Source organism: Mastomys coucha, unplaced genomic scaffold, assembly GCF_008632895.1.
Source record: "Mastomys coucha isolate ucsf_1 unplaced genomic scaffold, UCSF_Mcou_1 pScaffold21, whole genome shotgun sequence".
NCBI lineage: Eukaryota > Metazoa > Chordata > Mammalia > Rodentia > Muridae > Mastomys > Mastomys coucha.
Window position 1 is genome coordinate 167418759 of NW_022196904.1, and position 14505 is coordinate 167433263.

The 14505-nt window shown below is 40.0% G+C and overlaps 1 protein-coding gene across 6 annotated transcripts in view; it reads left to right on the forward strand.

Annotated features, from left to right (window-relative positions):
• Positions 1–14505, forward strand: part of Pcgf5 (polycomb group ring finger 5) — a 108773-nt gene that overhangs the window by 77132 nt on the left and 17136 nt on the right. For all 6 annotated transcript variants that reach the window (XM_031390160.1, XM_031390164.1, XM_031390161.1 and 3 more), the window contains exons 3-7: positions 5300–5396; positions 7771–7826; positions 7921–7980; positions 10597–10745; positions 14296–14394. In XM_031390160.1, coding sequence (XP_031246020.1) covers positions 5300–5396; positions 7771–7826; positions 7921–7980; positions 10597–10745; positions 14296–14394 — 461 coding nt within the window. The remainder of the gene's footprint in view (positions 1–5299; positions 5397–7770; positions 7827–7920; positions 7981–10596; positions 10746–14295; positions 14395–14505) is intronic.

Consider the following 14505-nt stretch of genomic DNA (forward strand, 5'->3'; position numbering starts at 1 on the left):
CCCCCCCAGCACACCAACCTACCCTCTCTGGCTTCCTGACCCTGGTATTCCCCTATACTGGGGCATAGAACCTTCATAGGACCAGGGGCCTCTCCTCCAATTGATGACCGACAAGGCCATCCTCTGCTACATATACAGCTGGGGCCATGAGTCCCATGTGCACTCTTTGTTTGGTGGTTTAGTCCCTGGGAATTGTGAGGGTACTAATTAGTTCATATTGTTGTTCCTCCTAAGGGGCTACAAACCCCTCAGCTCCTTGGGTCCTTTGTCTAGCTCCCCTGTGGAAGGAGTTGCAGAGACTGAAGGAAGGACAATCCAGAGACTGCCCCACCTGGGGATCCTTCCCATATTCAATCACCAAACCCAGGCACTATTGTGGAATGCCAGCAAGTGCTGGCTGGCAGGAGCCTGATATAGCTGTTTCCTGAGAGGTTCTGACATTACCCAACTATTACAGAAGTAGAGGCTCACAGCCATCCATTGGACTGAGCACAGGATCCCCAATGAAGGAGCTAGAGAAAGGACACTTTTGATTGGTTAGGAAAGTGGTGACACTGCAGCATCTGCTGAACTTTACCTGACTCTTCCCACTGCATCCACTCATTGTTGAAGCCACCTACGGCGGAAGTGTCACCTTTCCTGCCTTCCTCAGCTTAGAAGGGTCCCCTTCCTACTCAGTGCATAAAGCTTAGTCTCTGCTCTGAGCTGTTCAAAACCTCTCCCTTGATGCCTGTTCCTTTGTTCAGTGAAAAGAGATAAGGGCTGTCTACAAAGTAGGAAAAACAAAAATGCTATTCTGTTATCACTATAGGGTTTTGAGGCAAACTATATGTAACAACATAGGAGAAAAAAGCAAAGCTCATAGAAGCAAATTAGAGCTGTTACAGAGAATTTTTAAATCAGTATTAGTTATGCATGTAGGAATATGTGTTATGAGAAGCAGGAAACCTACCTCTTCTGCATATAATTACAGTCTACTTACAACTTGTTAGCAGATAAAGTCCTCAGCACAAAAACTATGAAAAATGTTGCCCACAGTAACCTACAGAATTAAGATTCTAGTTCAGTGGTGGAAGGCTTGAGTTCTAGCACTACAAATATTAAGAAAAGTAAAAAGAATGGCTCAAAGCCAGATGTGGCTGTATAGGTTTTAACCCCACACCTGGGAGACAGAGGCACACCTTTGTAAGAGTTAAGAGACCAACCCCCGGCCAGCCAGAACTGCAAGTGAGACTGTTTTTGTCTCTTTGGTTTTGGTTAGTTTTTGTTTTGGTTTATTTTTGTCCTTTTTAAAGAATGGCACTATAGTGATACCCTCAAAGAAGGAGGGGAAATGTTTTTAAGTTGGCAAATGAGACCAGTACACCTAGATGTTTCTACCATCAGCCCTTGCGCAGTTTAATAAATAGAGTGTTACTACTGGATGCAGTGTTAAAGATATGAGATAAGATCTGATTATTCTTTTATGGGCAGTAATGTCAGAATTAATGCTCAGAAAAAGAAACCTGACTTACCTTGTGCTAGGAGCTGGGAAGCTTGGGCTTGGATAGGTAGGAGATGTGGGTAGAATTGCTTTGTACCTGTTGTGTAGATACCCCCCAAAAACCATGAAAATAAGGAAATGGAATAATTCTTGGATAATGCAGCTGTGAAATCAATGTATAGTGTAGTGTAGCAAAGCAGTTTTCTTCAGAATGATTGGGAAGAGACTGAGCTAACTTGTAGGTCAAAAGGCAATACTTGAATGTTCTGAACATGAAGGTTAGGGAAAAAGTGTCTAGTAGAGAAGTGAGTTGATATTGGACAAGAACCTACCCCACACCACTTTGCTTCAGCAAAAAAAAAAAAAAGTGTCTTACATGAGAAGATAGTTTTCATAGAGGTGAATTAATATGTCTTAAACATCCATCTGGGTTACAAAGTAGAAATGGTTATAAGGTATTAACCACAAAGTAATAGACATTCCAGTTCTAGTGACATGCCTACCTGTTATGGGTGTATCAAACCAGTCATGTTCTGATAGTATCCAATACTATCAATACTATTACTCACCTGGTAATCTGATTTATAGAAAGAGCTCACATTTAAGTTACTAGTCACTATAAACCAGTAATTACATTTGATCCCCATAAAAACCAACTAAGGTAGATATCTTTTTGATTCTCCCTTATACACAGGTACGAATAAGTAATTTGCCTAATGACAGGAGTGTGTGAAGTTCAGATGTGGGCAGTGTGCCAAGGTTATCTGGAATGACCATGCTCCACTACTCTGGTTTCTCTACTTTGCACCTAACTCTCATACTGTTTGATTATATCTTGTCCTGTGGCAGTGATTTATCTTCGGGATTAATGAAGTGCTTCTGATTATAGTTTAGCAGAGAGCTGAATCCTAGAATGGAACACACTCACAGATTCTCTAGAAGAAGATGTTTGTGACCAGCCTCTGCCCACCATTCCTCACCTTGGCCAGTGTTCCCAGTTTCCCTCTGGCTCCCCTGGTGAGGAAGCTTTGCAGAGTCAGACTCTTAGGGCAGTTGAACTAGTCCAGAAGGGAACCTGCAGGAAACTCCTCCAAAAATGGTCTGGTCCAGTTTGTGCTGCACACCTCAATTGAGAAAAACTGTATTAGAGAACAGATTAGCCATCTCTCTGCAAATTTTTATATTTGACCTTGTTCAAACCTAAAGAATTCAGTTAGTAGTCTTTTTTTCATTTTAATGTTGTTTTTGGTGAATACAAAGTCTTACCTCTTGAACATTATTCAGAGACCAGTTGACTTAGTCAAAACAGATGAACATTTACAGATCTTGGAGTTAAATCTTTAAAGTTCCTTAAAGTGTGCTTTACTGCTAGATTTCAGTTTACAAACTAAGCCTCACAGGTTGTGTCCTAGTGATGAAGTGTTTAACCACCAGAGCCATGTCCCCACCTCACTTCTCCCATTGTCACTGAACTTCAGGCCTGGGTTCTCTCAAGCCCTCATTTGGTGGTATACACGTGACGCTTATTTAGCACCTTATAAACTCCAACAGGGAGGTATGTTTCCTAAAGTTTTATTTCTTAAAGGGAAGAACAAGTAAGCTACTTGAAAGGCCATTTTATTTACGTAATTTGCTAAAAGAAATCTAATTCTACAAGTTGACTAGTACAACTCCCAAAATAGAGAACAAGGTAGTCTTGGTCAGCTCAAGGCCACTCTGAACTACTGAGACTCCGTCTCAGACTAAACCTTTAAATGAGGCTGGGGGTCCAGAGATGCAGTATATACCTACCATAAGCAAAGCCCCTAACCAACCTCACCCCAAAAGTAGCCCACATGTATAATTAAAAAATACATAGTATTAGTACAGAGCTGGAGAGAAGGCTCAGTGCTTAAGGCTGCTCACCTGGGAATGGGGGAAGCCAGGTTCTGTTGACAGCACTGTCTTGGTGGCTCCCAACCATCTATAACTCCAGGTCCAGGGCATCTCATACCTTCCTCTGGCCTCTGAGGTGCACAGAGATGCATGCAGAGCACATACCAGTAATTTTGTAAAGGAATTCTGTCTCTCTGTTTTCTGTTTTAGTGTGGCTTAACAAGGTAGCCCTCTAAGAGTTTATTTGACTTTTGAACAAACATTTGAGAACCCTTTTGGAATCTGGGTGTGGTGCTTACCTGTAGTCCTAGGTACTTGAGAGATGGGAACAGGAGGATCAAAAAGTAGTGAATTCAGAGCCAGCCTGGGCCATATGAGGCCCTGTACCAAGCAAACAAGTTTTTAAGTAAACTCTTTAGGGGTTAGTACATTATAAAGAACAAAACATATACTTCTCTAGTTTATATTGGACAAACTTGACTATCTTAGTTTTAAAACATGCTTTCTGATGTCTTTCACCTAGATTTCAGAATTATAGTGAGTAGGTTACAGCCCTTAACGTTTGGACTAAAGAGAAATAAATATATGGGACTTTCGTGCCCCCATCGAAGGACACGGAAAGACCTGTTGATTTCAACTTCTTACCAAACTCACCGTGATCAATGCATCTACACAACTGCCAGGCACCAGGGCTTTCCTCTACCTTCTTAAGGGGAGGGGACACAGAGGTATGACTTACGACTGAAAGGTGCGTGCCTTTCTAAGCATAAAACACACTCCTTAAGGATGGGGACTTATGCCATTTATTCCTGGATTGCCAGCTCCCAGTGTAATGCCTGCCATTCAGGTCACTGAGTAAATGAACAATTAAATAAAATAAGTGATGTTATTTCCCATATTTACCAAGTAATTTTAAAATTAAATGCCTGGCAGTGTTCTCCTTATTGTTGCTCTAGGCAGTGTGTATGATGTGCTGGGTTTTCAGACCTAATCTCAGTGGTAGAGATCTTAGTGTTTGCTCCTGACCAGTCATTTAGGTGAACTTCTGTCAGAGCATGTGGGATATAAGGACAGGGAAGAGAGTAGCTTGGAGTATGGTTATAAAACAAAGGAGAGCAGGTCTATACCCAGAGAAGATGTGAAGTTACATAAGGAAATACTGTGGAAAGGGGAGTTGCTGGATAAGGATCGGATTGCCGCTTCATGTTCAGGTGCTGAGATGTCATGTAAGACATTTGGGCTTACAGGGTTACAGAAGCTTAGGTAAGACAAGGAATTCATGACCGCAGAGGCTAGAAATTGTTGAGAGGAAATGTGGGCAGTGTTGCCATATTGCTCGAACTTCTAGTCTTTATTTAGAATCTTTATTTAAATTCTAATCACCCATGTCCACTTCTCAGTCATCTCCATTTACCTCTTGTGCCTTTGTGCCAATATGGCACTATTTCTATACATTGTACTTTGGGAACACAAGTTCATCGTGTTAGTCAAGGTCCAGAAATTCTATGGTAACTGCTGCTTTGTCCCAGGAGCCACCGTGGTGGTATAAGCAATCCAAACATGTCGAAAACTCTGAAGGGTTTTGTTTTTCTTGGGCTGTAGATTAAACCTGAGGCCTCACAGATGGTGCACTTCATCACTGAGCTATATGTTCAGCCCCTCAAGTTTTATTGAGAACGGTTACTATTGCATTCAAATAAATTATTATCAAAAGAAATAAAAGCAAAATTAACAGTACTTTTCTCTGTCCCACCTTTTAAGTAAGAAAGACCCCTTTCTGTATAATACACATTTTATATGAGGAGACTATATTTAGTTTTTAAATATATTAATAGAAACAAAAAGTAAATTGGGATTTTCTTTTGATATTATGGCAGTGGGCTTTGATTTTGGTGGTATAATTCTAGAAGTTTGTAATTTCAACCTTTTATCTGTTCCTAGTCTGTAAGACCTGTATTGTCCAGCACTTTGAAGACAGCAATGATTGTCCAAGGTGTGGCAACCAAGTTCATGAAACAAATCCATTAGAAATGTTAAGGTAAAGAAATATATTTCATATTTGCCTGATTTGAATTAATTATATACATTTGAAATATTTATCATTTATTATGTTATTTGAACATATTTTAGGCCTTAGGCTTTTAAAGCATTTTATTTCATTTTTAAATCTTTTAATAAAGTTTTAAATAAGATTACATAATATTTAGGAAAAGTATCTGCAATTAGAATGGCAACTTTCCCTTGGGATTCTCAGAGTGACTTCAGTTATTTTCAGATGGAGGTGAACTGGGTTGAATAAAGGTATTCTAATAAAATTATCAGGAAGGTAAAAGTAGGAAAAAATGTGTGCTGGGAAAAAAGAGATTGGCAGGTGATAGGACTGAAGAAGGAAGGATGGTGTGGAATGATTAAGAAGGAAGAAATGGAGACAGGCTGGGAAGTAGTTCTCATAAGGCTCCTGGAAGGAAGGGGTCAGTGCTTTCACTTTGAGCCTGTTTAGGAGTGTTGTAGTACCATTTGAGGCAGCTGGGGGTTGTTCTGTGCCACTCTGGAGGGTTTGATGAGACAGTCTTGACATAAATGGGCAAAAGAAGATGCCTGAATTGTTCAGCATCTCTTGGAAATACAGCACTAGGGCTAAGGTGTGAGACAAAGCTAACTGCCCACACACTGAGTTTCAAGCTACAAAACTAGACGAGGACCCTGGAAATATGGCCCATGGAAAAACTGAAAGAAGGTGGAAGAAGGAGAGCAATAGGAAGTACTCAGCCCTCTATCTCTGGGTTCCGCCTCCAGTGTATTTGGCCAACCATTCATCAGTTATATTTGCAAGAAAAATTGCTTCTGTACTGAACATTTAATTGCCATTATTCCCCAAACAATAAATAGATCAAGTATTGCACTCACATTGTATTACCGTATGCAGACTACATACAGCTGGTCTGAAGCTACGGTAAGACCCGTATTAGATATGTAGTCCTACAGTGAAGTTTCTGTGAAGGGCTTGACCATTCAGATTTGATATCTTGTAAAGAGACCTGGAACCTGCTCCCCAATGTTGGCGTCTGAATTTAGTTGAATAAAAAATATATATATATCTAGGCACAGAGACAGGGCAAAAAATTAAAAGAGGGGAGAGAATTTCAGGGCATTAGTGTTACACCATGCTGTCAGATTGCTGCTAAACTATACTGGTCCTAGGGACTAACTAATAAGGAGTTTAAGAAGGTAGAAGCAGCAATAACAATATATAATAAACATAACAGACTATGCTTCTCAAAAAATTCAGGTTGAAGGAAGATTAAGAAACAATGTGTGTGTGTGTCTACAACAGTTATGTGCAGAATCCAGGAAAAGGCATTAGATCTGGAGCCAAAGTTATGGGCAGTTGTAAGCCATCCACTTAGGTGTTGAGAACTAATCTCCAGTCCACTGCAAGAGCATCAAGTATTGTTAACTGCTGAGCCATCTTTCCACCTCCAGAGATAGCTTTATAAGACACTTAAGGAAAAGATTTTGCCCCTTTAGATGTTTGATGTCAGAGAAGAGCAATGTTGTTAGCAGGATGAAGCTGAAGCAAGAGTAGGTGTTGTAGAAAAGCAAAAGAATGGGCTGAGGAAACAAAGCCAGGAACAGAAAATAAGAAAAATGCCAAGATGAATGTGCTTTTATCTATGGAGCTAGAATGGTCAAACTGACTAAATTTCTCAGAAAATGAAATGGAGAGTATTTGTTTTTAGAAAATAATAAAAATTGTAGGAATTTGAAGAGTAGGAATGTTAGCTGTTGCTGCATGACAAAGCACACCTAAATGAATGCTTCATGGCAGGCATCTGTCGCTCTTCACCATTGGTATGGGTTAGTGAGCAATCTACCCTTAGCTCTGCTCACTCCTGCAACTTGAGTCAACTAGTATGTTCAGCCATGTACTGGGATGGACTGGTACTGGAGTGGTAGAGGCCCTCGTCAGCCCTACAGTGGAGCTCTCCCCTAGCTGCTCTACATGGAGCACAGAAGAACAGTGCCCCTTCACACCTAGGCTAGATCCAAGCTCAGTATCATTTGTTCAACAATCTTTTTGGTCCAAGCAGTTTCCAGGATAGTCCTTATTGTCGGAATCCGGAGTTCTCTGAGATCTGGGATCCACCTCTTAAACAAGGGAAGGGTGGCAAAGGGGCAGTGTGTATAACTTCAAAAGGCTGGGGACTTTGGGGCTATTTTTCCTCATTAGTATACCTCCAGAAGAAGACTGCTAGAAGTACATGTGCTCCGTGTGCAGGCAACAGTGGTGTAGTGAATGTACTAAAATTGCCTGCATGTGTTTCGTAATATGTATAAGAAATGACAAACTGTTTGCATATTGGGTTCAGTTGGATATCGTCATTGTTTACCCCACTGCCTATCCTCTGCAGGCTAGATAACACATTGGAGGAAATTATCTTTAAGCTGGTGCCTGGACTGCGAGAACGTAAGTTGCTTTTGGGTTCTACAGACTTGTGTTTTGTATTTCTATTAAAGATTTCATGTTCCTATGCTTTTCAATTTTTTTTCCTTCAAATTAGAAGAACTTCAGCGTGAGTTGGAATTTTGGAAGAAAAATAAACCTCAAGAAAATGGGCAAGGTAACTGTATGTTTCTGACAGTTTCTCTCATTGTGCTTTTTTTTTTATTAGATATTTTCTTTATTTACATGTCATGATTTCTCCTTTCCCAGTTTCCCTTCCAAAAAACAAACAAACAAAAAAACAGAAAAAAAAAACCAAAAAACAAGAACAAACCCCTGTTGCCTCCCACCCCACCCCGCTTGCCACCCCACCCTCTCCCACTTATTGGCCCTGGCATTCCCCTACACTGGGGTACAGAACCTTCACAGGGCCAAGGGCCTCTCCTCCCATTTATCGAGTTTGCAATCCTCTACTATACACATGCTGCCAGAACAATCAGTCCCACATTGTGCTGGTTTTTCTTATGTTGGTAGAGTAATGTCTTTCTGCACTCCGTTTTCCTGTGTAAGACTCCATGAGATTTTATCTGAATATGTGCAGAACTGACTACATGACTCCTGATGGTAACTGGAAAGAAGAGATTGGACTTTGGGTAGAAGAGGAAGGAGAAAGCTGAATAGATAATAGCAATAGTTTCAGGACATAAGATGGTCTGACAGAAGAAACAGCCTTAGTGTGCACCTTGATCATGAGAGAATTTCAATTTTACTTCATTTGTAATAGCACTTTAATAGGAGAGAAAAGGGAAGTGTGGCTGAGAGCCAGGTCAGAATTTGTTGTGCTCTGACACTCTGAAGGGAACACAGGTGGGAACAATGGCTCAGGCTTAGGTCTTGGAGCTGTCAGCAAGTGTCTCTGTGTACACATCAAGATGTTCCCATCACCAGGCCCAGTGTCCCGGTTTCTCCTTGGAGATCCAGGTAATAATTAATAATTTTGGCAAGGCCTGGAGGGAGATGGACGGACACAGGGGGGAAGAAGAAGGAGGAGAGACAGAAAGCTTGAGTGCACATTGGGTGAAATACTTGTCTCAGAAGCAGGAGGGCGGCCTGAGTTTGATCCCCAGAAGTCACATAAAAAGTGAGGCATGGGCCAGCAAGATGCTCAGTGGGTAGAGGTGTTTGTACAGGCTCTTTGATCCCTCAGTCCCTCAAAATGACAAAAGAAAACTGACTTAGAGATTGAATTGTCCTCTGACATCTACCAGTGACCCACTTTCTCCAGCAAGGCTCCACCTCATACAGCACCACCATTCAAGCACAGTTCATTGCGGGGGGATTCCTGTTGAGTCTTCATGCCCTTTAGTTTTAGTGTTACTTCAGACTAAGCACACTGCATGGCTGCTAACATGTTCAAGGTATTCCATAAATGCATCAATAAATTCCGTTGCATTCACGTAACATCATGTTATGAAACACATTCAAATTTTCTTTTTTTTTTTCTTTTTTTTCAAGACAGGGTTTCTCTGTATAGCCCTGGCTGTCCTGGAACTCACTCTGTAGACCAGGCTGACCTCGAACTCAGAAATCTGCCTGCCTCTGCCTCCCAAGTGCTGGGATTAAAGGCATGCGCCACCACTGCCCGGCTCAAATTTTCTTAATGGAATTTTTAATATGTTAAGTGGCTACAAAGCATATTTTTAAAATCTAATTATTTCTTCTGTAGTTGGTTTTATAAATAATTTCAAGTTTCAAGAACTAAGAGAATATACCAACTTAGGTTCTTTTGTTTGTTTTTAGATATTTTCTTTATTTACATGTCATATAATTTCTCCTTTCCCAGTTTCCCCTCCAAAATAAAAAAAAAAAAACAACAACAAGAAGAAGAATAAACCCCTGTTCCCTCTCCCCTCCCCCTGCTTGCCACCCTACCCTCTCCTGATTACTGGTCCTGGTATTCCCCTACACTGGGGCACAGAACCTTCACAGGGCCAAGGGCCTCTCCTCCTATTGATGACCGACTTGGCCATCCTCTACTAATACACATGCTGCTGGAGCCATCCTTGGTTGGTGGTTTAGTCCCTGGGAGCTCTGAGGATACTAGTTTGTTCATATTGTTCGTCCTAAGGGGCTGCAAATCCTTCAGCTCCTTGGGTCCTTTCTCTAACTCCTTCACCCTGTGCTCTGTCCAATGGATGGCTGTGAGCCTCTACTTCTGTATTAGTCGAGTACCGTCAGAGCCTCTCAGGGGACAGCTATATCACCAACTTAGTTTTAATTTGAATACATCTGTTATTGAATTAGGAAGAATTTTGTATCCTATTTGCCTTCTAAAGTGTCCTAACCACTAACTGCAGTTTTTGTGTCCAAATATAGTTAATCTAGAATCTTTCTTAATCCAGAATCTTATACTGTACATTACAAAGGTGGCTCTTTCTTTTCCCACATTTACACTGAACCCACATATAGACATTGTGCCAAACACGTAGTTCAGTGAAACTCCAAATTAAAGACCAAATTCAAAAATAGTTTGAAAGGATTAAATAGAAGAAGATAACATTCATAAACCAGGATATACAAAAAAGTCTAGAAATCTTAACTTCTTAAAGTTTTTGATAGCCTTTGATGAATATTCCATTGTTGAGTTTGTTGGAGGGTTTCAAAAAGTATTGATATTTTCAGTTAGTCTTCAGAGAAGTTATAAGCATTTTAGGTTGGTTCCTGCTTTAGTGAGTGCCATATTGTTGCTTGACTTGAAACTTTGAGTCACATGAGTCTTGCTTCAATTACACAGATGACATTTCCAAGGTTGACAAATCGAAAGCAGATGAAGAAGGTGACGAAAACCAAGATGATAAGGACTATCATAGAAGTGACCCGCAAATTGCTATCTGTCTGGACTGTTTACGAAATAACGGGCAGTCAGGGGACAATGTAGTAAAGGTGAGTGGGCAGAAGTCATTTCTTTCACCTTGTTTTTTTGTTTTTGTTTTTTAATGTAATGCAATTGAATACAGTTCTCTAAAATTCCAAATCTGGGAATAGCCAAAGCTTTGCTTTCCTGGAACCTTGTCCTCCCACCCCAGCCATCCCAGGACAATGCCACCATCTAGTGGCTAATTTTTATAATGCAGCAGCCAAAACTCTGATTATTTAAGCAGTATCTCCAACCATTTTATTAATTATCTTTAAATTTATTATTTTTAAAGATTAGTTTTATTTTATATGTGTAGGTGATTTACCTGTGTGTATATCCGTGCATCATGTGTATGCCTGATGCCAGCAGAAGCCAGCAAAGGGTATCAGAACCCCTGGAGGCACAGATGGTTGTGAGCTGCCCTGTGGGTGCTGGGAATTGAACCTGAGTCCCTCTGGGAGAGTGCTGGTGTTTTTACTGCAGACATCTCTCCAGTTCTAACCTAAATCATATTCTGCAGTCTTCTACTTTTATTTAAAACTCTAAGCCTCATGTCGTAGCTAATATGTTTTATTAATAGAACAGTAGGTTTTGAAGTAAAGCTATGTTATGTGCCTATGAATAGATAAAATCCTTAAGGACTTCCATTATTGTTCTTCATCCTATTTCCTGTGTCTAACTAAACATTGCTCTGACTTTTAGAGGTTCTGAAAACTCACTGCTGTCTCAATGGCTTATTTTCCTTGGTGTTTGAATATTATCTAGTGTGTCTTGGTTTTTTAGTTGGCAGCAGCTTTCATATAAATATTTACTACTTTAATTCTTATGTAGACCTTTTGTCACTTTGTCCAAGCACTTATTAATCACTCAGGGTGTTGTTTTTCTCTGCACTTTGTTTTATGCACGAGTTCATATTTATTTTTTGTTTTTAATTTTCTTTATCTGTGCTGATCTACTCTTTTGGGTTGAATTTCTTTGCTATTATATTTCTAATAATGGTACTTTATTTTGGGAAATTAAAAACATAATTTTAACTTAGATTTTCATTTAATCAGCTCCTTGCAGCAGTGAATATATTTGAGTGTAGTAAGCAAATGAATTCATTGTGTGGTAATAATATAATTAGTAAGAAAAAGACCTGTCACTTGAGACACATGAGGAGTTGCTAGATGGTTTGTAGGAACAGGAGTCTGTAGTAATTGCTAACTGCTCATTTGTAAAGGATTTCTTTGGAGGACAAGGAGTTGGTATTGGATATTGTAATTGTTGAGAAACTTTATAAAAACTACTAAAGTGTTCATTTTAGACTGTGACTTTATGGTGTTATATTTCAATTTAAGCAGTTAAAGTCATGCTTGTTAATGACTGATTGGTAGAGATTAAATCATAATACTAAACACAGAACTGAAGAACCATTGAGTTGTATCCTAGAAGTGCAGGTCCCTCGGAGCTTACAGGAGAGACTCCTGCAGATTTTGGATTTGCTCTTTTAACTCTTCAGAACCAGAGGAAAACAGGATCAGAGGCCTTTATTTTGTTGGCCTCTGACAACTCTTGATCTACTTCTGCCTCTGAAATTTGGACACCTCAGACATGTGCACTCTCACATTGTGGTCTTAGGCAAGCAGCTTAGAAAGGAGACATTTCTGAATTCTGCACTTGCTGAGTTGGACAGCAAGACACAGAGGCAGGGGATTGTGCCGTGGGAAGGGAAGACAGTATTCTTTATTTTAATTAAAATTAAAGTATTTATTTTCTATTTTGAGATTAGAACATGATTTCCCTTCCCCTTTTTCCCTCCACACTTTCCCATGTACCCCCTTTTGTTCTTCCAGGTTTGTGGTCACTTTTCTCGTTGTTACATGCATATATGTTCTCTTTTTTATGAATTTATTTTTTACACTCTATATTCCATTCCACGTCTCCCCAATCCACCCTCCGACTGCTCCACATCCCACACCTCCTCCCCAACCACTCTGTCTCCATGGGAATGCCTTCAACCCCCACCCCACCTGACCTCTAAACTCCCTGGGGCCTCCAGTCTCATGAGGGTTAGGTGTATCATCTCTGAACACAGACCCAGATGTACTCTACTCTATGTGTGTTGGGGGCTTCACATCAGCTGCTGTGTGCTGTGACAATATTCTTAAAACAGTCTTCTTCTATGCAGTATTTCTTCTGATATGCAGATACACCAAAACTACTGATCCTTTCCAGACAGCCGAGCAAGGAGGGTTAGGTTAGGCACAGATTCTCCCAGCAGTCTCTTGTGAGCCCCTGGTGTGTACCACAATGCTTCCATTTTCCATATGTCAGAGAAGAAGCTCTGCTCCTACTTCTCTCCACCTTCCCGTCTTCCACCCAGCCCCTATCCATCATCGTCCTCCTAGCCAGCTGCACAGTAGTTCTCAGGTGCACACAGCCAGGGAGCAGAGCAAATTTCATTTGGTTTCATTAGAAAATATTCCTGGAGAAAGTGCTCATTGTTTTTATTTTCTAAGTATTTCCAAATCAACATTTATATAATATAGATTGGAATTTTGTTAGATTTGTGTCAGACTACTGAATTATGAATTCTAGGAACACTCTTTTGTCATGTCCTAAAAATGTTCCCTTAACTTTTTTGACAACTCTGAATTATTAAAAACTTGTGGGAGGCAGTGCAGGTCACTGGGGAGGAGGGCTCTGTTCAAGCTTAAAGAGTGAGTCAGAAGCACTGTCCCCATGTGAAACAAGAGACACATCAAGGCATCCAGAACTTAGTGATGTACAGTGACATGTGCTATCCTGTCCCTGGGGAATGCTTTTCCTCAACCCAGAGCCCACACTGCACAGCTTGCAGGTGCTCAGGATGGAGTTTAACAGATACTGTGGATGGAGCAGATGCCTTTCTGCAGTATCCAGAACTCTCCCAAGTCTTATGCCAAACTACTTCTGTCTCTGAAGTTATTTATAGGTTCTCCATTATACTTAACAAGTGCCTCTCCTGCTTTCAGAAATAACATCATTTAACAAAATATTGATATTTTGTGTCCTTTTACTTAAACTCTGCTTTCTTTATAGAAAAGAAATCATATTAGAGAAAAACAGATTGCCTCCTTGACAGGGTTTGCTAATTCACACACTAGAATGACATTTTCCAAGAGTGTCATGTAAATAATAATCTGTACTTAGGAACATTTTTGCTTATGCAAATTGAAAGTTTTTATTTTAAATTTAGAAAATACTCAAAATCTATAATGAAAATCATGCCTTTAGCTTTGGTTTGGTTTAGTTGGTTTTGATTTGGTTTGGTTTAGGGGTGGGTTTGGTTTGGCTTAGTTGGTTTAGGGTAGGTTTGGTTTGGTTTAGTTGGTTTGGGTTAGGGCTAATTTAGTTGGTTTGGATTGGGTTTGGTTTAGTGTAGTTGGTTTGGGGTGGTCTGATGAGACTGTCTCACTTTGCAACCCAGGCAGATTCAAACTCCTATCCTGCCTCCTGAATGCTGGGATTACAAGCATATGCCTGCATACCTGGAAGGGCTGAAGGTTTTAGTAGAGACAAATGAGTCTTTAATTTGTCATTTGTTTCCTTTAGGGTCTCATGAAGAAATTCATTCGCTGTTCTACACGAGTTACTGTAGGAACTATTAAAAAGTTTCTAAGTTTAAAACTAAAACTTCCAAGTTCTTATGAGGTAAGTAAAATCAAATCTAATTGTGATTTTGATATTCTGATCTGTCAAAATTCTAGCAAAAGAAGTAAACTTAAGAATATATTCAAAGTAATTTTTATAGAAAATGTTTAT